At 42.7% G+C, this 21,067-nt stretch overlaps 1 protein-coding gene across 1 annotated transcript in view; it reads right to left on the bottom strand.

Moving 5' to 3' along the window:
• The window catches only part of LOC124545764, a 114,897-nt gene that overhangs the window by 55,711 nt on the left and 38,119 nt on the right, over positions 1–21,067 (bottom strand). Inside the window, exon 3 of the mRNA XM_047124709.1 lies at positions 8,241–8,522. Coding sequence (XP_046980665.1) covers positions 8,241–8,522 — 282 coding nt within the window. The remainder of the gene's footprint in view (positions 1–8,240; positions 8,523–21,067) is intronic.

Consider the following 21,067-nt stretch of genomic DNA (forward strand, 5'->3'; position numbering starts at 1 on the left):
TGACTCTTGAACGTGCTGAAATCTAACCAAACTTTAGTTGTGAAATTTCACTTTGTGGAGATTATTAAAGTTGCTAGGAACCAACTGGGGGCGGTGTATTTATTGTTAAGGCTGTACTTTTTCTAATCCAATGGTGGCATATCTAAATCCTTCTGAATGTAATTAGATACCTACAGAATATTACACTCTGTTCATCATAAGAATAAACCTGATGTATACATTAAGCCATGTACTTTTACATGTCTGCTTGAATTTCGTTGGATTTCTTTTCACGTGGAGTGAAAGCCAAGCTCTTTACAGCCACGTACGACCATAAGGATCGTTGTGTGCTGTGTTACATGGACATAAACTGAGCGATAATGCTCGGCTTTAGCGGCGCATTAAACTAGGACAGCACTGGCCAGCCAGCGGTCCAACTAGCCAGCAAAGAAACAATATAGCTTCGAATGTCATTTAAGTTTTACAGATAGTGAAATAATATTCGGCAAAACTTCAGCACTACCGCACGCTTCTTAGGTGACCAGACGGAAAGCATAAAATGCTCTCGTTCTCACCTCACATAGCATTCTAATTAAAAACAAGAGTAATGAAAATTCCTAACTTAAACACAGGATAATTTTTCTCAGCAAACCAAGTGTGATGCAAAAGCATACTGGAAGAATTTCACGTTACTGTTGAATACTGAAGCCACTGAAGATATTTATTACAGTCAGTCGTCTGTTAATCTCTTAGCTCCTTCCTTATCCGAATCCGAGAACTACATTGCAGTTCTGGAACTGTCGTCTGCTACGTTGATAACAACAAAACCACGAAGCCAACCAAGCGCCGCATTCTCTTTTGAAAAAGCTGTGTGCGTTAGTTCCAGTATTCTGGCAGCTAAACAGTCTTGTTACTTCTCGGGCCATATCCCTTAAATTGGCTCCTGATCAGTTCTGTTTGGTTCATATTGTAATCGTACAGTGGAAAGTGTAAAAATGCAGCATTCGTTTGGTGTGCTCGATGCTGTGAAAATGATAGTTTTTCATGTTTCTACGACATGTTTTTGTGGTGCAATGAAGAGTACTTGGTTTTTCATTTTTGCCTTAAAAAATTAAACTTGTTTTCGTAACTTAAGCAGCTTTTATTAAATGTCTTTCATACAATATCGATAATAAATAAATTATATAAACAGGAATTTCACGTGCAGTATGTAATTAGAAACAAGAAGACGTGCATTTTTCATAGAAATTATGATGAATTTTACAATTGAATGAGAAAAAAAATGACTCAGGGGAGACTTGAACCAGCGAACAACGGAAAACTTCGAAGCCGGTTACCTTAGTAAATTTATGAAAAATATTAAGAACTACCTATTTCTCCACGCTTTTTAACCTTGTTCCACACGCGTGTTTCACTGCAGAACATGAAGCAGCCTCAGCCTTTGCATACCACGTATTAACAGCGCGACAATCAGAGCACAACAGTGCGGAAGCTGTGACTGTACACCATTTTTCAAATAAAAACTACTTAGCTAAAGCGTGATTAAGAAAAAACGTTAATGGCTGTTAACAGATTTGAATATCTTGAAGTTTCATTTAACGAAACTTAGTAATAACGTATCTAATACATAAGTAGGATCTACTTCCGAGAGTGTAACACCACCAGTGTACGTGTGCTAGAGCAAGACTAATCTAGGTCTGACAACAAACATTTCTGAGTTAATCGTAAGGGCAAATAGACATGTAACGTGACTCACGAGGTGAGAGTATGTGGATTCTGCATGAGGTCATGAAACAGACTTTGTGTGAGGCCATGGAAGCATCGAGAATTAGAGAAAATCAATGATTCACAATTTATAGATTTTTCACCCTCATGCATTATATGCTTTCCAAACAAAAAAATTATTAACACTAGGAGACATCAGAGTATTACCTCGTAACACTAGCTTCTAGTCATGATAATGGCATTTTTTCTTCAGATATGCCACATCCAGCTGAAGCCACTGCTACCAAACTGTGGGGATGATGATTACTACATTGCATCCATGGTCCCAGTGATATTACAGTAAATGTCTGTAACTAATATTGGGTGATTGAGTGTGCCAGTTGAAGTGTGAAAGGCTGCCTGAGTGTTCATGAAACCAAGAATGTATGCATGCAGCTCTGTCAGCACAATCTTTCTCATCTTGTCAGAAGATGTAGAAGTAAGAATATTGAAATAAACAGCTTGCTTCATATTCACAGTAATCAGCATCAGTGGGTCCAAGCCAAGATACAACACCCCCCCACCCCCCACCCCGAAACATGACACAACCATGTCTAGCCTCAACTGCACCCTAGATACAACACAGATTAAATGTTTCATTGTTTCATCTGTGCCCTCAATGCCTTGTAGCATTTGAAAAACGGTTAAATCAAGAAATGTTAGTTAACACTGCCTCCAGTCAGCTACTGTCCAGTTTCTGTGTTGTTTTGCCCTTTCAAGATGTGCTGATTTAGGTGCCACTGCAAGCAGTGGTCTTTTGCATGAGAGTCGACACCAAATTTCGACTGCATGCAGTTCACGTCGAAATGTTCCCTCAGAAACTCGTCCACATGAACCTGCACTGACTAACAGCAAAAATTCTTGTCAACTTTTAACTCAACTGTCATTGGCAAGGCGTGAGACTTGGGTCAGGTTTATGTTAGTTAGGATCTTCCTGTGACCACATATGTTGTGGTACACCACACCTTGTGTGTGGGCACACTGTGTTCGTACATTTATTTTATTTTATTTATTTATTTATTTTTTTTTTTTTTTTTTTTTTTTACTGTTGGTCTGCCAGCTTTTCAGCCATCCGCCTCGATAGCAGAATGGCCAGCGCGACAGAATGCCATGCTAAGGGGTCCAGGTTCAGAAATTTTCTCCGCTCAGGCACTGGGTGTTGTGCTGTCTTTATCATCATCATCATCATCTCATCCCCATCGACTTGCAAGTCGCCAAAGTGGCATGAACTCAAAAAACATGCACCAGGTGACCGGTCTACCTGATGGGAGGCCCTAGCCACATGACATTTCAGCTATTCAGCAGAGTAGTTGTTTCCATTTTACACACAACATTTCATTTCAATGAGCGACCCTGATGTGTTCTTCTGACTGGTGGAATCCAGACACTACGTACATAACCACTAGCACCCAGAGAAGATGATTGGTTCAGTTATCAAAACACCGAGCATAAAATGGAAAAAAACAAATCAGCCTAATAACAAGAAGACCACAATTAACCAATCATGCTGAGAAACCTGCCAGAACATGATAGCTTCTTTTCGCCAATCTACCAAATCTCAACGCTGATCCCACTTTATTACACTGATTCCATACAGCCGCTTGGCACATACTACTGGACTGCCATGACTTACACCAGCGGTGTACCTGGTACGAGAACTGCATCATCTACAGCTCTCAACAGCAATCAGTGTGCTTTTTCAAAGTGGTGACTCATACACCACCTGACTAAAAACATGAAGCACCAAGAAACGATTAGCTCTAAATGTAACTTTGTACATGAGCATACTATTGGTGGGTATGTAAACTACATATAAGAGATGCAATTCTCTGTAACAGGTAGAATGGTCAGGAAATTGCGTTATTGCCATTCATGTTTAGTGTTTTTACCAGGTCTGTTAGGCTGTACAAGGTGGTGTGAACAGAGTCAGATGTTGAGTGATCACTGAAGGACACGGAGATGCTGTGTACTCATGTGAGACAACATTATCAGCACCTTCTGGTGTTTGAAAGGGGCTTCAGTGAGTGTCTGTATTTGGCTGACTGGTCAAGTCGTGGAATATCTGTGCGGCTTTCAGATGCGACAGTGGCGCGATTTTGGACTGTGTGTAAATAAGAGGGCAGACATACTCATCGTCAAGGCTCTGGCACACAATGTGTGACCACTATCATGGAGGACGACCCTACTGTGAACCAAGCACATTGTAACCCTTTCACATCTATGCTTGCCATCCGAGAATAAGCTATGAACTCTTTGTAACTGTTCGCATCATTCCACACAGTCAGACCAGGGAATCACTGTTCTGTCACGTGTGTAGGCTGGCATTAACACCGCAGCGAAATAGGCTGCATCTGGAGTTGTGCTATGAATGGGATTCATGGACTGCTGAAGAATGGCGTCACTTTGCATTCAGTGATGGATCAGGATTCTGCACCACTCCTTGTGACAACTGGTGGTGAGTATGGCGGCAACCTTGGCAGCTGTCCCATTTTTCCAATGTTTTACAGAGGCACAGAGGTGTTATTTCTGGCGTCATGGTGCGGGGAGTCATCGGGTATGACTTCAACTCACGCCTAGTAGTGACTGATGGAACTCTGAAGTTCTAACAGTACATCACAGACATCCTGCACCCTGATGTGTTACCTCTTAGGCGACAATATCGTGGTGACATTTTTCAACAGAACGATGTTGACGGTTCATTTCTCTATGAATTGTTTGCAAGATGCTGAGGTAATCCTGCGGTCAGAAAGGTACCCAGATCTGCCCCACTGGAACATGTATATGACCAGCTCCGATATCATCTGCATCCCAGGACAAGTATCTAGGATATCAAGGACCAGTTACAACATTTGTGTGATAATATGCCTCAGAAGAGGATACAACAGCGTTATCTACATCTACATGGATACTCTGCAAATCACATTTAAGTGCGTGGCAGAGGGGTTCATCGAACCACCTTCACAATTCTCTATTATTACAATCTCGTACAGAGCGCGGAAAGAACGAACACCTATATCTTTCCTTACGAGCTCTTATTTCCCTTTTTTTTTATCGTGGTGATCGTTTCTCCCAATGTAGGTCGGCGTCAACAAAATATTTTCGCATTCGGAAGAGAAAGTTGGTGATTGGAATTTCGTGAGAACATTCCATCGCAACGAAAAACGCCTTTCTGTTAATGATTTCCAGCCCAAATCCTGTACTATTTCAGTGACACTCTCTCCCATATTTCGCGATAATACAAAACATGCTGTCCTTCTTTGAACTTTTTCGATGTACTCCGTCAGTCCCATCTGGTAAGGATCCCACACCGCGCAGCAGTATTCTAAAAGAGGACGGACAAGTGTAGTGTGGGTAGTCTCATTAGTAGATCTGTTACATTTTCTAGATGTCCTGCCAATAAAAAGCAGTCTTCTCCACAACATTTTCTGCGTGTTCCTTCCAATTTTAGTTGTTTTTAATTGTAATTTCTAGGTATTTCGTTGGATTTACAGCCTTTAGATTTGACTGATTTATCATGTAACCGAAGTTTAACGAATTCCTTTTAGCACTCACGTGGATGACCTCACACATTTCGTTATTTAGGGTCAACTACCAATTTTCGCACAATTCAGATATCTTTTCTGAATCTGTTTTGCATTTTGTTCTGATCTTCTGGTGCCTTTATAAGCAGATAAGGAACAGCAAAGGGCCTATAACAGTACCTTGGGGAACGTCAGAAATCACTTCTGTTTTACTCCACGACTTTCCGTCAGTTACTACGAACTGTGACCTCTCTGACAGGATATCACAAATCCAGTCACATAACTGAGACGATATTCCGTAAGCACGCAATTTCACTACAAGCCGCTTGTGTGGTACAGTGTTAAAAGTCTCGCGGAAATCCAGAAATGCGGAATAGATCTGAAAGCCCTTGTCCATAGCACTCAATACTTCGTGCGAATAAAGAGCTAGTTGTGATTTACAAGAACGATGTTTTGTAAACCCATGTTGACTGTGTGTCAGTAGACCGTTTTCTTCAAGGTAATTCATAATGTACGAACACAATATACTGATATGAGACTCTAATTAAGTGGATTACTCCTAACCTTTCTTGAATATTGGTGTGACCTGCGCAAATTTCCGGTCTTTGGGTACGGATATTTCGTCGAGCGAACGGCTGGTTATGATTGTTAAGTATGGAGCTAATGCATCAGCATACTCTGAAAGGGGCCGACCGAAGTGGCCGTGCGGTTAAAGGCGCTGCAGTCTGGAACCGCAAGACCGCTACGGTCGCAGGTTCGAATCCTGCCTCGGGCATGGATGTTTGTGATGTCCTTAGGTTAGTTAGGTTTAACTAGTTCTAAGTTCTAGGGGACTAATGACTTCAGAAGTTGAGTCCCATAGTGCTCAGAGCCATTTGAACCATACTCTGAAAGGAACCTAACTGGTATACAGTCTGGACCAGAAGACTTGCTTTTATTAAGTGATTTAAGCTCCTTCACTGCTCCGAAGATATTTCAAAAAATGGTTCAAATGGCTCTGAGCACTATGGGACTCAACTTCTAATGTCATCAGTCCCCTAGAACTTAGAACTACTAAAAACCTAACTAACCTAAGGACATCACACATATGCATGCCCGAGGCAGGATTCGAACCTGCGACCATAGCGGTCACGCGGTTCCAGACTGTAGCGCCTAGAACCGCACGGACACATCGGCCGGCCCCGAGGATATTTACTTCTACGTTACTGATGTTCGCAGCTGTTCTTGATTCGATTTCTGAAAAATTTACTTCGTCTGCTTTTGTGAAGGCATTTCGGAAGGCTGTTTTTAGTAACTCTGCTTTGGTAGCTCTGTCTTCGATAGTATCTCAATTGCTATGGCGCAGAGAAGGCACTGATTGTTTCTTGCCGCTAAAATACTTCACATACGACCAGAATCTCTTTGGATTTTCTGCCAGGTTTCGAGATAAAGTTTCGTTGTAGAAACTGTTACAAGCATCTAGCATTGAAGTCCGCGGTAAATTTCGATCTTCTGAAAAGATCGTCAACCTTGGGGATTTTGCGTATGTTTAAATTTGGCATGTTTCTTTCGTTGTTTCTGCAAGAGTGTTCTGACCCGTTTTTTTGTACCAAGGAGGATCAGCTCCGTCGTTTGTTAATTTATTTGGTATAAATCTCTCAATTGCTGCCGATACTATTTCTTTAAAGTCAAGCCACATCTGGTCTACACTTACATTATTAATTTGGATGAAGTGGAGATTGTCTCTCAAGTAGGTGTCAAGTGAATTTTTATCTGCTTTTTTGAATAGGTATATTTTTCGTTTATTTTTGGAAGATCTGGGGTTTACAATATTCAGTCTGGCTACGACAACCCCGTGTTCACTAATCCCTGTATCCGTTTTGAGGCCCGTTATTAGCTCAGGATTATTTGTTGCTAAGAGGTCATATGTGTCTTCACAGCCGTTTACTATTCGCGTGGGCTCATGAACTAACTGCTAGAAATAATTTTCAGATGATTCATTTAGCACAATTTCGGATGATGTTTTATGCATACCTCCGGAATTAAACATGTCTTTTCGCCAACATATCGAGGTTAATTAAAGCCACCACCAACTATAATCGTATGAGTCGAGTACGTGTTTGAATCAAACTCAAGTTTTCTTTGAACCTTTCAGCAACTGTATCATCTGAATTGGGAAGTCGGTAAGAGGATCAAATTATTATTTTATTCCAGTTGTCAACAATGATCTCTGCCCATACTAACTCGCAGGAACTATCTACTTCAATTCCGCGACAAGATAAACTAGCCGGCCGAGGTGGCCGAGCGGTTCTAGGCGCTACAGTCTGGAACCGCGCGACCGCTACGGTCGCAGGTTCGAATCATGCCTCGGGCATGGATGTGTGTGCTGTCCTTAGGTTCGTTAGGTTTAAGTAGTTCTAAGTTCTAGGGGACTGATGACCTCAGAAGTTCAGTCCCACAGTCCTCAGAGCCATTTGAACCATTCGGTAAACTACTTCTAACAGCAACAAACACGCCACCGCCAAACGTGTTTAGCCTATCCTTTCGGAACACCGATGGGTTCTTCGCAAAAATTTCGGCTGAGCTTATCTCCGGCTTTAGCCAGCTTTCAGTGCCTATAACGATTTGAGTATCAGGGCTTTCTATTAGCGCTTGAAGCTCTGGTACTTTCCCAACACAGCTACGACAATTTACACCTTTTATACCGATGGTTCATGTATCTACGTTATTCCTTCATAGTGTTAAGTGGGCTCAGACTGCCAAGTTCTTTGTAAATCTGACTCAACTTTGTAAACACCGAAACAACACCCTATACCCTCTCAAACTGTACAGTTTCATTTCGTTTTCTCCTCCGCTAATGAGTGTTCCACTTTTGACAGGAAACGTACTTTGTCTGGTAAGCTTATCTAACAATGTGGTCAGGTGTTTTGCAGTGTCAAACACTGCCTGCGTAAGTCACTAGTCGGCAAGTTACAAAAGGAAACAAGTGATACTGACTGGAGCGCTGCTGGCGGGAGGGCGACCTCTGCAGCTCCTCCTCGAGGCGGCGGCGGATGCGCTCTGCGTCGGCGTCCAGCGGCGCGGCGCCGGGCAGCCTCTGGAGCTGGATGGCGTGCAGCCGCAGCAGCAGCGCGTGCAGCTCCTCCTCCAGGGAGCCGCGCCGCGCCACCGCCTCCACCAGCTCCGCGCGCAGGTGCACCAGCTCCGCCTGCAACAACACCACTTCGTCTCGCACACACCCTGGATGGCAGTCACTAGGCACCAAACACGAGCACAACACTGGGAAAGAGCGCACCTCTCTTTACATACACAGAAGAACCTTCAATGAACACTGAGGTGTCGAAAGTCATGGGATACCTCCGAATATTGTGTCGGACCTTCTTTTGCCCGGCATACTGGGGCAACTCAGTGTGGCATGGGCTCAACAAGTCGTTGGAAGTCCCCTGCAGAAATAGTGAACCATACTTCCTCTAAAGACGTCCACAACTGCAGAAGAGTTGCTGGTGCAGGGTTTCGTGCACGAACTGACCTCTCAATTATGTCCCATCTCGGGCGATACGGGTGGCCAAATCATTCGATCGAATCATCCGTAGTGTTCTTCAAACCAATCGCGAAAAATCGTGTCCTGGTGACATGTTACATTGCCATACATGAAAATTCCACCGTTGTTTAGGAACATGAAGTTCATGAATGGCTTCAAATGGTATACAGATAGCCGCACATAACCATTTACAGTCAATGATCTGTTCAGTTGGACCAGAGGATAAGTCGATTCCATGTAAACCAGCCGACACCATAATGGAGCCACCACCATCTTGCACAGTGCCTTATTGACAACTTGGGTCCATGGCTTCGTGGGGTCTGCGCCACACTCGAACCCTACTATCAGCTCTTACCAACTGAAATCGGGTCTCATCTGACAAGGCCACGGTATTCCAGTCGTCTAGGGATCAACCGATATGATCACAACCCCAGCACGGGCACGGTAGACGATGTCGTCCTGTTAACAAAGGCACTCGCATCGGTCTTCTGCTGCCATAGCCCATTACGGCACATTCCGCTGCACTGTCCCAACGCATACGTTCGTCGTACGTCCTACATTGGTTTCTGCCGTTATTTCACGCAGTGTTGCTTGTCTGTCAGCACTGGCAACTGTATGTAAGCTGCTCTTTGTCGTTAAGATAACGCCGTCGGCCACTGTGTTGGCTGTGGTGAGAGGTAATGCCTCAAATATGGTATTCTCGGCACACTCTTGACACTGTGAGTTTTGGAATATTGAACTCCCTAACGATTCCCGAAATGCAATGTCCCATGCATCTAGCTCCAACTACCATTTCGCGTTCGAAGTCTTAGTTCTCGTTGCGTGATCATAATCACATAGGAAACCTTTTCACATGAAGCACCTGAATACAAATGACTGCTCCACCAATGCGCTATCGTTCTGTACCTTGTGTACGCAATACTACCGCCATCTGTATGTGTGTGTATATCGCTACCCCAAGACTCTTGTCACTTCAATGTATTCATTAAAAGCAACAAGCATTAACAGTACTACTATAAAAGAAAACACAACATTTGCAATAGAAAATAAAATTCGGTTTTAAACTGTGTGATATCTGAGCTTGCATCTTCTGCACAAGTGCACAAGTTCGGTATTCCAGAGGTCAATATTGTTGCTCAAAGCTACACGCTTATCGCCACTCACCTTCAGTCGATTCCTACACTTGCCTTTAATTGCCAGCAAAGCAGAAAACTCATGTTGGTATAAATAAGTTGTCGAGAAAAGCATAAGATGTCGGAAGGCGATTTCTCGAATTTTAGTGTATGGAACTGCTTTTTTTTTTTTTTTTTTTTTTTTTTTTTTTTTTTTTTTTTTTTTTTTTTTTTTAGACCTAAAACTGCTCCAAAGAATCAGATTCAAATGCGTCCTTGTAGTTTCTGTCTTTTCGAATTCACTGAGCTCTTGCTGGATTTCTTCTGCAACTTTCCCAGCATGAATGCTAAAATTGGTTGCGAATCAGTTTTTAATCAGCTTTAACTCCTGTTTTGTTATATTCTGGAAATACTGTTGAATTCATCAGGCAACATTTGCAGATCATTGTTCATTTTTTCTTCTATGTTTATCCTTAACGTGTCATGCTTTTTACCATCAACGAGTGCTTTCAATGTCACTACCCATAATTGAAGTATGTAAATTAAGACATGAAATCAATCTCCAAACATAAACATATTTTCGACGCCTTCTGAACGTTAGCGGAACCTTGCAACTGCAAGTTCAACTTAATCGAATACGTGAAAATATCCACAAGATAAGCCAAATGCGTCTGAGGTGTCGACGGAAAACTACTAAGTCTTTCACTTTTTTTTCCTCGCCTACAAACAACTCAACCTCTCCTCTAAGTCCATTTTAGCGCACAATTCTATTTATTTACTTATTATTTACTTATTAACATAGTCATGTATTTAAGGCGCTGCTTTTGGTAACATTTACCGCATTTATGTCCATTTACACTGTATTATTAAGGCATTCAGAACAGACTTCGAAGCTAACGCTTGGCGAAGTACGATACAATGCGTCAATAATGCCGAAGGATTCTTCAGGTTTACTAACGTCGCTAGACTGGAGCTTGATCCTAACCGCTGGGTCTCCATCCCTCCAAAACGTTATTATTTCCATGATGTCCGTTCCTTTTAATGTCATTTCCATTTCACACGAAATCAATAATTCTGCCTTGCCTATGTTGCCGTCGTCTGAAAAGCGGAGAAACACGAGGAACTGGCAATAATTAGAATTGTTCATCACACTGCAAACCGAAACATGGCAGGTTTTTAATTTCTGAAACAAGTTGCAACTCGATATCACTTGACATTAGTTCAATTCGAACTTCAACCGTGTTGTTCGACAGATTTATTTATTTTTTTCCTTCACCTCTGGAACTTCTCCGACAACTTGATGATTCACGAGTGTTTCTGCTATAGAGCGAAGCTGTTTTTGATTGTGCTGTCAGTTTCGATTACTCAAACGACCCTACGATTGATTATTAGTTTAACATAAAAAAGTTTAAAATTTTAAATCATTCGCGAACCATACTTTAATTCTTGCAAGGCAGTGGTTGGGAACCAATGCCATGCAATTATGAGCCCAAACATTATGACCGGTCCCACCACAAGTTTCGAGACCGCCTGGTGGAGTTGCTGACACCTGACGCGGAAAGGACAGAAGGATTATATAAACGGAGCAGATGCGAATGGGCGGCTATGAAGCCCGCAAATTGGAAAATCCACTAATGCAAGCGACTTTGACAAAGGACAGGTTGCTACGGCCCGGCGCTTGGGAACGAGCATCTCTGAAATGGCGAAGCTGGTCAGCTGTTCGTGTGCTACAGTCGTGAGCACGTACAGCAAGCGGTTGAATGCAGTGAAACCACTATTAAGGTGTACTCGTATTTTTACTGTGCGCCTTGCGGCTAGTCGCCGAGTGGCTGTAGCTTGCCCCAGGCGGAAGTAGAGGCGTCCATTGTGAACACCGCTGTTAATGGAATCGCTCGCCCGTACATGTTCAGGAAGAGGCATACAACCAACACGCGTGCCTCTACTTGCGCATGGGGCAAGTACAGTCGCACGGCGACTAGGCGCACAGGTGTAAACGCACCTTCCGGCGGAAATGTGTTGGGCGTCCAAGCATCACAGACCGTGGATGTTGGAGGCTTGTCTGCATTATAATGCAGGATTGGCTTCGGTGTGTAACAGATCTGGCGACAGAGTACAGCGCAGCTGCAGGCACAAGTATTCACAGCACACTGTTGAACACGAGGTTCCGCAGAAGAAGATTCCTACGTGCACTCATGCTGGCCCAATGCCTTCGTCAATTACTATTGCACTGGGCACGAGGTCATCGAGATTGGACCTCGAACCACTGTAAACGTGATGCCTGATAGGAGGAATCACATTTCACCAGGTCGATTACCGTGCCCAGATACGCTGTCAGCCAGACGAAGACCCATTATGCTATGGCGAACATTCGCCTGGAATTCTACGGGACCTGAGGCAATAATCGAAGACACCATGAAAGCTGAGGACTAGGTGAACATTACTGCAGAGCACCTGCATCACTTCATGCTTGGTGGTTTCCACGACAGCTGTGGCAGCTGCTAGCAGGATAACTGTCCGCGTAACAAGGTCAGAATCGTCTTACAGTGGTTTGAGCAGCATAATGGTGAACTCTCGTTGATATCTTGGCTACCAAAGTTGCCTCATCTGATAGCGAATGAATACATCTGGCGCTGTATCGGGCCCCGGCTACGTGCCTGCAAACCACCGACCCGTAATCTGCGCGAATTGTGTGACGTCTGTAAAGAGATTTGGATATATATACCTACCAAACTTTATGAAGTGCATGCAACGCAGAATCGCCTTTAATAGCAGCAGTATTCTTCCTCTCCTCCTTCAGGTCTACAGACTGATTTGATGCAGTTCTTAACGCAACTCTATTTTGTGCAAGCCCCTTCATCTCTCTGTGTAACTCCTGCAACATATAAGCATTCGAACCTGCTTATTGGGCTCACGATATCTGTTATCAACCGATTCCTTCTTTTAGTTGCGTTACGCCTTTTTTTGCCTAATCCTATTACGTACCCCCTCGTTAGTTATCAGAAGCACCCACATAATCTTCAGTATTTTCTTGTGACAGTATCTTTCAAAAGCTTCTATTGTCTAACAGACGTTAAACAAACGTCTACGTATCGCTCCCAACAAGGCTATTTTCCAGACAGACACCTTCACAAAATATTTTCTAACAAATTTACATTCAGAGCTAACATATTTCTGTTTTTCATAAGGGTCTTCTTACAATTACAAGTCTGCATTCCTCTCTACTCCAACCATCGTCACTTACGTGCAGTTTGCTGCCCAAATAGCAAAACTCGTCTACTTCTTTTAATGATTCTTTTCCTAATCACTGATTTAATTTCGTTCCATTCCATTACCCCTGTTTTATTTTTCTTGATATTCATCTAATAAACCCTTTTCAAGACACTGACCCTTTTCTTCAACTGCTCTTTCAGCTCCTTCACCGTCTCTGGCAGAACTACCATCCTCTTTCCAAATTTTCTTGGTTTCGAATCATACTTTCTCAGCTAAGTACAATGTAGATAGATCTGCCACTTTTTAAAGCGTAACAAATGATCTAGCTGAAAACATTGGAAGCTCTTTAAGACTGTTGGCAGGTGATGACAAAGTGGCAACACCAGAAGGCAGTATCTATTTTCAGAATGACTTGCAGAGGACTGCTGAGTGCTGCTGTCCCTGTGCAACTGACTCTGGGCGTGAATAAATGCAACATATTGCGCATACTTAAGAAAAAAAAGAGAATTACTGATGGAGACTTGCTGGAAACAGTATCTACCGTATAATATCTGGGAGCAACTATTCGGACCGACCCTAAGTTGAATGACCACGTAAAACGAATAGTACGAAAAACAGATGGTAGACAAAGCCATAGAAACAACCTCGTTCACAAAGGACGTGGCTTACACGGCGCTTGTTCGAGCGATTTTTGAGTACTGCAGTCTGAGAGCTTTACCAGATAGGACTGACACGGACGGGGGGATGGAGGGGGGGAGGGAGGAGGTTGAGGGAGGGGGAGGCAAAGAGAGAGAGAGAGAGAGAGAGAGAGAGAGAGAGAGAGAGAGATCCAACGAAGAGCGGCACGTTTCGTAACGGGATCTTTTAGTTGGCGCGAGACCGTTAACAGAGAGACGTTCAATCAGGCCCAGTGGCAGACGTTACGAAATAGGCGTTGTGCGTAAATGAGACGTTTGTTATTGAAGTTTCGAGGTAACACTTTCAGGGAAGAGTCGATCAGCATCCGAGGGTTGGAACTTAAATAGTGGCAACCACACTACTGACCATTAAAGTTGCTACACCAAGAAGAAATGCAGATGATAAACGGATATTCATTGGACAAATATATTATACTAGAACTGACATGTGATTACATTTTCACGCAATTTGGGTGCATAGATTCTGAGAAATCAGTACCCAGAACAACCACCTCTGGCCGTAATAACGGCCTTGATACGCCTAGGCATTGAGTCAAATAGAGCTTGGATGGCGTGTACATGTACAGCTGCCCATGCAGCTTCAACACGATACCACAGTTCATCGAGAGTAGTGACTTGCGTATTGTGACGAGCCAGTTGCTCGGCCACCATTGACCAGAAAGTGGTGGCATTCATGGACTGGATTAAGTCTGCAGCGCGTAAGACTGTGCAACGCCTACATCTCAGTTTTAATAATCTAGCAGTCGGGGCTACTCTGCAGGGAACTAAAGCCGACTCTTGGTTGTTGAGTTTGGTTGCAGCGTTGCCAATTTAGCTACTTTGTCACTTGATTAATCGATATTTTGACATCAAAAGCGGCATTTTGAAGTTGTTTAGCGACTATATTTATTTAGCAACTTCTCTTGCGACTTTTTGAACTACGTTTCTTCAACTACCACATGCAACTTATCTTGAGAATACACACGCCGTAACTCTTAGTTCAACCGGAAAACGCTAACCAAACTCAAAAAGAACAGCGGTTTAATACTTCAAAAAGCTACAGCAAGGCACTTTGAAATCGGCATTTGTCTCGTACCACTTCGAAACTGTTCGGGTAGCTTGGAATCGTAAACTGTCTCGTGTCATTTCGGAAGTGTTCGCGTAGCTTGGGGTGGCATTGTTCTTTAAGGTTTGGCTCTAGTGTATTTTTGCACATATTCGTTTCTTTGTGTTGCGTCTTGTATGGTGAGTGGGGTGTAATGGAATTACCGGTGAAGAAAAAGTGCTCCACCCAAGAATACAAAAAAGAAGGGTATAAAATTGCATTTAATGGACAGCTGACACCCGTTCCGAAAATATTACAGGTATGTGTTCCTACTGCCAAACTGAATTTCATGCTGAAGAGGCGATATAAAAGAACACGCTGAAACTAAAAAGCGTAAAATGAGACTTCACATAAAATCTGTACAGAAAAAAAATTGCCAGTACAAAGAATGGACAATATTAGACCTTCCAGTAAAGCAGAAGCATCACTTGCATTTTTCATTGCTGAACAGTGTTCGGTTATGACTATAGAACATCTGGGAGAATTGTGTAAAAATATATTTTCTGCCTCTAAATACACCACAAACCTGCAATTTCATCGAACGAAGTGTTGGGTCCATATTTCAAAGATGTACTGCGAGCTGATATCGGCAACGAAAAATCTAGTCTGCTGGCAGATGAATCCACTGATACCACTGTTTTAAAACATCTAAAGGGGAAGAGGGGAGAAAGGGAAGAAGTCAGAAATAGTATCAAAGACCTCTGCAAGAAGCAACGGAACCCACAATTAAGAGAACAAGAAACAAAGAAACAAAAGAGAAAACAGATTCTGATCAAGCCAACAAAAAGAAAACAAAGCAAAACTTAAAATACATCGACGGAAAATCCACAAACTTCCACTGTCCAGGTTGTGCTGAAAAGTACAATAACCCAACCAAGGAATACTGGATTCAAATCTAATTTTCGAGCAGTGGTGACATGAATACTTCTCTTGTCATGAAGGTTCTGGACATTTCATTTGTAATATCTGTTAAACAGCATTTCCTCTGATTGGAATATTTTCGCAGTGTTTTGTTCACAAACCCCAGAATTGTCCATTAAATCAAATATTGTGTTAACAGTAACTATTATATACTCAGAAGCAAGGTATCTTATGTGTATGTGTACCACAAATTAAATAAAGAAGAAGAATTGAATGCCACGTATGTTCTCATTTTAATAACTACGCGCAACACCATTAGAAACGTGCTCTTACCCCAAGGTCGGATAAGACAGCGCATTTGCTTTACTTTCTTTAGGAAGTGCATATCACAGTTTAAATTGTACACATGACTTTCGGGCTCTGCTATATAACAGCTAAGTGTTAGATTAAGTGCCAATTAAAATATAACTGTAATTTGTGAAGTATCCTTCAGTATATCGCCAATTAAACTTTTTTGTTGAAAATTTGTGTCGGACCTGGATTCGAACCTGGGTCTCCAGCTCACTTGGCAGATGCTTTGACCACTAAGCCATCCTGACACAGTGGTCATTAAAACTGCGCCGACCACTCTACCACGCCTTTTGAGTTGTCTGATGTAAGATAAGTCGTTTATATTGTTCTTGTCACATCAGTTGTGTGAAGAGTTATAACTTCAAACAATGTCAAAGTTTGAACATTTTTAGCTCAAATAGGTTGTAGTTCTTTGTGATTTATTTAAGTTTGATAGTTTCTTCCATGGATCACTATTGCCGACATTGCATTTGGTAAGGAAAGGTGGCCATATTACTCGTTGGGAGAAATTGCCAGGATGTTGACCTCAACAAGTTAGTCACTTCCAAAAACGCGCGTAACACAACAGATAAAACTAACTTCTAAATCCTTTTATACACAGAGCTGTCATCCACCGTTCTATCCTTTTGTGACAGTTTTGTATTAATTAAGTTATATTATTCATAAACGTCTCTGTTCTGTTCTATTTGGCCTAATTCGGAAGTCCGATTGGAAACGATCTGCTGCATCCGCTTGGTACCTTTCAGATACGAGGCGTGTTTTTTAAGTAAGTACCGTTTTGAAATTAAAAAGACGTGCTAAGATATCTCAATAATTTTATTTTTACATGAAAGCCCGTACCTTAATCTACTTTTCTACATAATTTCCGTCAATACTGAAGCACTTGTCATAACGTTGTACCAGTTTTTGAATACCCTCCTCATAGAAGTCTGCCGCCTGACTTGTTAACCACTCTTGCGGCTGGTCCCGGCGGAGGTTCGAGTCCTCCCTCGGGCATGGGTGTGTGTGTTTGTCCTTAGGATAATTTAGGTTAAGTAGTGTGTAAGCTTAGAGACTGCTGACCTTAGCAGTTAAGTCCCATAAGATTTCACACACATCTGAACTTTTTTTTTTTTTTGTTAACCACTCCATCACCACTGTTTTGACTTCGTCATGAAGACGCTGACCGCCCAGGTGTTTCTTCAAGTGCAGGAACAGATGGTAGTCACTAGATCGGGGCTGTACGGAGGATAATCTTGAGTTTCCCATCGAAAGGATGTGATGAGATCTTTGGTCTGATTCGCCACATGCGGACGGGCACTGTCTTGCAGCAAAACGATGCCCTTGCTCAACTTGCCACGTCTTTTGTTCTGAAGTGAACGGCGCAGAGTGTGCAATGCCTTACAGTAAGCTGCTGCATTGATTCTCTCATTACGAGGAAGAAATTCCACAAGCAATACTCCTTTTCTGTCCCAAAAAACTGTGCACATGATTTTCCGGGCAGAAATTGTTTGCTTAAACTTCACTTTTCTGGGTGAATCTGAATGCCGCCATTCCATGGACTGTTGCTTTGATTCTGGTGTGACGTAGCCCACCCATGTTTCATCTTGAAGAAACACCTGGGCGGTCAGCGTCTTCAAGACGATAACGGAGTCAAAACAGTGGTGATGCAGTGGTTAACAAGTCAGGCGGCAGACTTCTATGAGGAGGGTATTCAGAAACTGGTACAACGTTGCGACAAGTGCCTCAATATTGACGGAAATTATGTAGAAAAGTAGATTAAGGGACAGGCTGTCATGTAAAAATAAAATTATTGAGATATCTTAGCACGTCATTTTTTAATTTCAAAAGGGTACTTAAAAAACACGTCTCGTACTAGGACATGAATTGCGATGGCACTGGACACAATACTCGCTTAAATACCATGTCGGTGCGTGAGACACAGCGTGCTGTAATGGTATTTCTAACCGCAGAAAACGTCTCCTTCAGTATGACAATGCCAAACCGCACAGCAGCGATGCGGCATCTCCAGCAATCCAAAGCCTCGGGTTCACTGTCATTCATCATCCTCCATGCATTCCCGACTTCGCCCATCCGATTTTAATCTGTATTCAAAACTTAAAGGGCAGCTTCGACAACTTTACTTTGAGCGGTGCAAGCAGCGGTGAAACTGTGGCTCCGTCAAAAAAGTCAAACATTCCGCAGTGACGGTATCAACAAACTGGTTCAAATGGCTCTGAGCACTATGGGACTTAACATCTGTGGTCATCAGTCCCCTAGAACTTAGAACGACTTAAACCTAAGGACATCACACACATCCATGCCCGAGGCAGGATTCGAACCTGCGACCGCAGCAGTCGCGCGGTTCCGGACTGAGCGCCTAGAACCGCTAGACCACCGCGGCCGTCAACAAACTGGTCTCTCGTTGGGAGAAATGTGTTCATTACCAGGATGTCTATGTTGAGAAATAAACATGTAGACACGAAGAACGAAGATGCAGAATGTTAATAACGTTTGTTTTAATCAGCTTTAAGCGTTTTCACATAAAAATTCGGAGGCATTGGTTTCCAGTAAGCCCTCGTATTTAGGGATAATACTAACTGTAGAAATGAAATGGAGAGAAGACGTTAAATCTGCAGTATGGAAGATGACGGTAAAATAGATTTCATGAAAGGATTATGGGAAAGTGTAATGTAACTGCAATGGAAATTGCGTAGGCGGCGGTGCTCTGACAATTCTAGAGCACTGTTCCTATCAACTAAGCATGGCAGGAAATGCCGAAATGGTTCCAATGGCTCTGAGCACTATGGGACTTAACATCTGTGGTCATCAGTACCCTAGAACTTAGAACTACTTAAACCTAACTAACCTAAGGACATCACACACATCCATGCTCGAAGCAGGATTCGAACCTGGGACCGTAGCGGTCACGCGGTTCCAAACTGAAGCGCCTAGAACCGCACGGCCACACCGGCCGGCTAATGCCGAAATCACGGAAGTGCTACTTACACAAACTGGTATACTCAATACTAAATTGTAAAAAGGACCGCGAAGAACTGTTGGCTCATTTTAGAGAACCGGTATTCGAAGATGTCTACAATTCTGCTGCGACCACCCCATGCCTTACATAGGACTCACGAGACTTAGGTAAGAGAGGTTGGTGCGCGAAGAGAGTGTTTCTTTCCTTGTTAAATATGCGACTGCGACAGGACAGAAAACAGATAATTTTGGTATGAAGTAACCTCCGCTACAGACTGTGCAGCAGTGGTTTGCAGAATTTATACATATTTTTGTAGGAATGAATGCCGAAAGTTATTCTTTCCGCGCGACATTTGCAAATTCAGTAGAAAGGGGTAAATTAGTACTGGTTTTGGTAGCCACCATTAGTCGTATACTGTACGGTTATTGGCGGTGATCAAATGTAGTTGTGTATTATATTATCGTGAGATTAAACACGTGGAACAAATAAAGTAGCCGTACTTCTGAGTCAACCTGGAAATTTACTTCTATACAGTATAGAACAACGAACGCACTCTTTCTACAATTATGTTACCCCGGCCTGGTTACCCCAGACTCAAAAAATTCGCTGGATGACTATGTCTGTGATGGCATCCGCGAAATTCTGATCGTAACCAGACTGAAGAGAATTTTTGAGGGCACCAAGCACGCAACCCTTGCCGATCGGTTCCTGCACGGGATTGGAACTGAAATATAATTGGTTGGCTCTGGCCTAGTTCTACAGCACTATTAGCGTGGGTCGATAACTCGGAAAAGTCTATATCAGGAAGAGCTGAGGGGAGCAAGTGTATGGTTCCTGCTGAATGGGAGTTAACATTACCGCTTCCCTCGCAATAAAAAAAAAGTCAGAACGTCTAATAAACTGTATTCTGGAGGCAAGAGGTTTTTGGGGTAATTGTAACTTCATGCGCGAGAAAGTCGCACAGATTAAAACATGAAATGCGTGACTACCGTCTTGGGTGGATCAGCGGTAAATTCAAAAATGCAAATGTGCCATAAGTTCTGACAGTAAATGTAAGGTTGGTTGGTTGGGGGGGGGGGGGGGGGGGGACAACGTCCTCTGGAAAGATCGTTACACAGCTTTTTCTTTTGACATTTTTCTTTTAGAAATCACATCATCTCTCTCTTGATCTTACTACGACAGCACTCAAACAATCACAATAAACTCCCTGCAATATTCTTTGGTGGACGTTCATGCTCTTATATTCTTATTCAGATGATGAAATTTCAAATGACGCAAGTTTAGTAATTCTGCTGAACGTTCGAATAATTTCGGAGATGATGTCACTTAAGTCAAAGCCTTACTTCACTTGTACCTAGATGCAGTACTTAAAAGCCGTTAGTATTGGATCAGCATTTACAGACGACTGAAACTGTAGCATTGTTTTCAACATTAACTCCATATAGAATATCACCTATTGCAACACCTTCCCGGTGCATATAGCGCACGATGATGGCACTGCCTATCGCTGCTTGCATCCATAAAGTGTAATTCGTCTCACCTAACTTAAGTGCTGGGATTATAAGTGTTCCTTCATATAGTTATCACGCCACGGCTGACAGATTTTATTGCAGGTACACTCAGTTTCAGAACATTAAGATGGGAGAAGTACTAGCGGATTATATGACATGCTTGCAGGTCATTAAGTACGTGTAAGTTACACATAATGCTTATTATCGAGTACTGTACGTAGATGTGTCGTTCGCCGTAAATCTTAAACATTTAAACTGCAACCTAATCAGGTATTACGGATAGATTCTGTTGCCATAACGGGTCCAACTTCCTTCTGATGAGCAGTGCGGGACAATATTGGTACCTTCGTCACCCTCTTCCCCATTATTTTTAACTAGGCAATATACATTATGATCTTTTTCAAGTACCTGCTACGTCAAAGCATCGCGAATTTTTAGAACGCGCGTACATCAATTCACGCAGTCTTCTGCAATTGTCTTTACTTGTGCAGCGTCAA

The sequence above is a fragment of the Schistocerca americana genome, chromosome 8, assembly GCF_021461395.2.
Source record: "Schistocerca americana isolate TAMUIC-IGC-003095 chromosome 8, iqSchAmer2.1, whole genome shotgun sequence".
Classification (NCBI taxonomy): domain Eukaryota; kingdom Metazoa; phylum Arthropoda; class Insecta; order Orthoptera; family Acrididae; genus Schistocerca; species Schistocerca americana.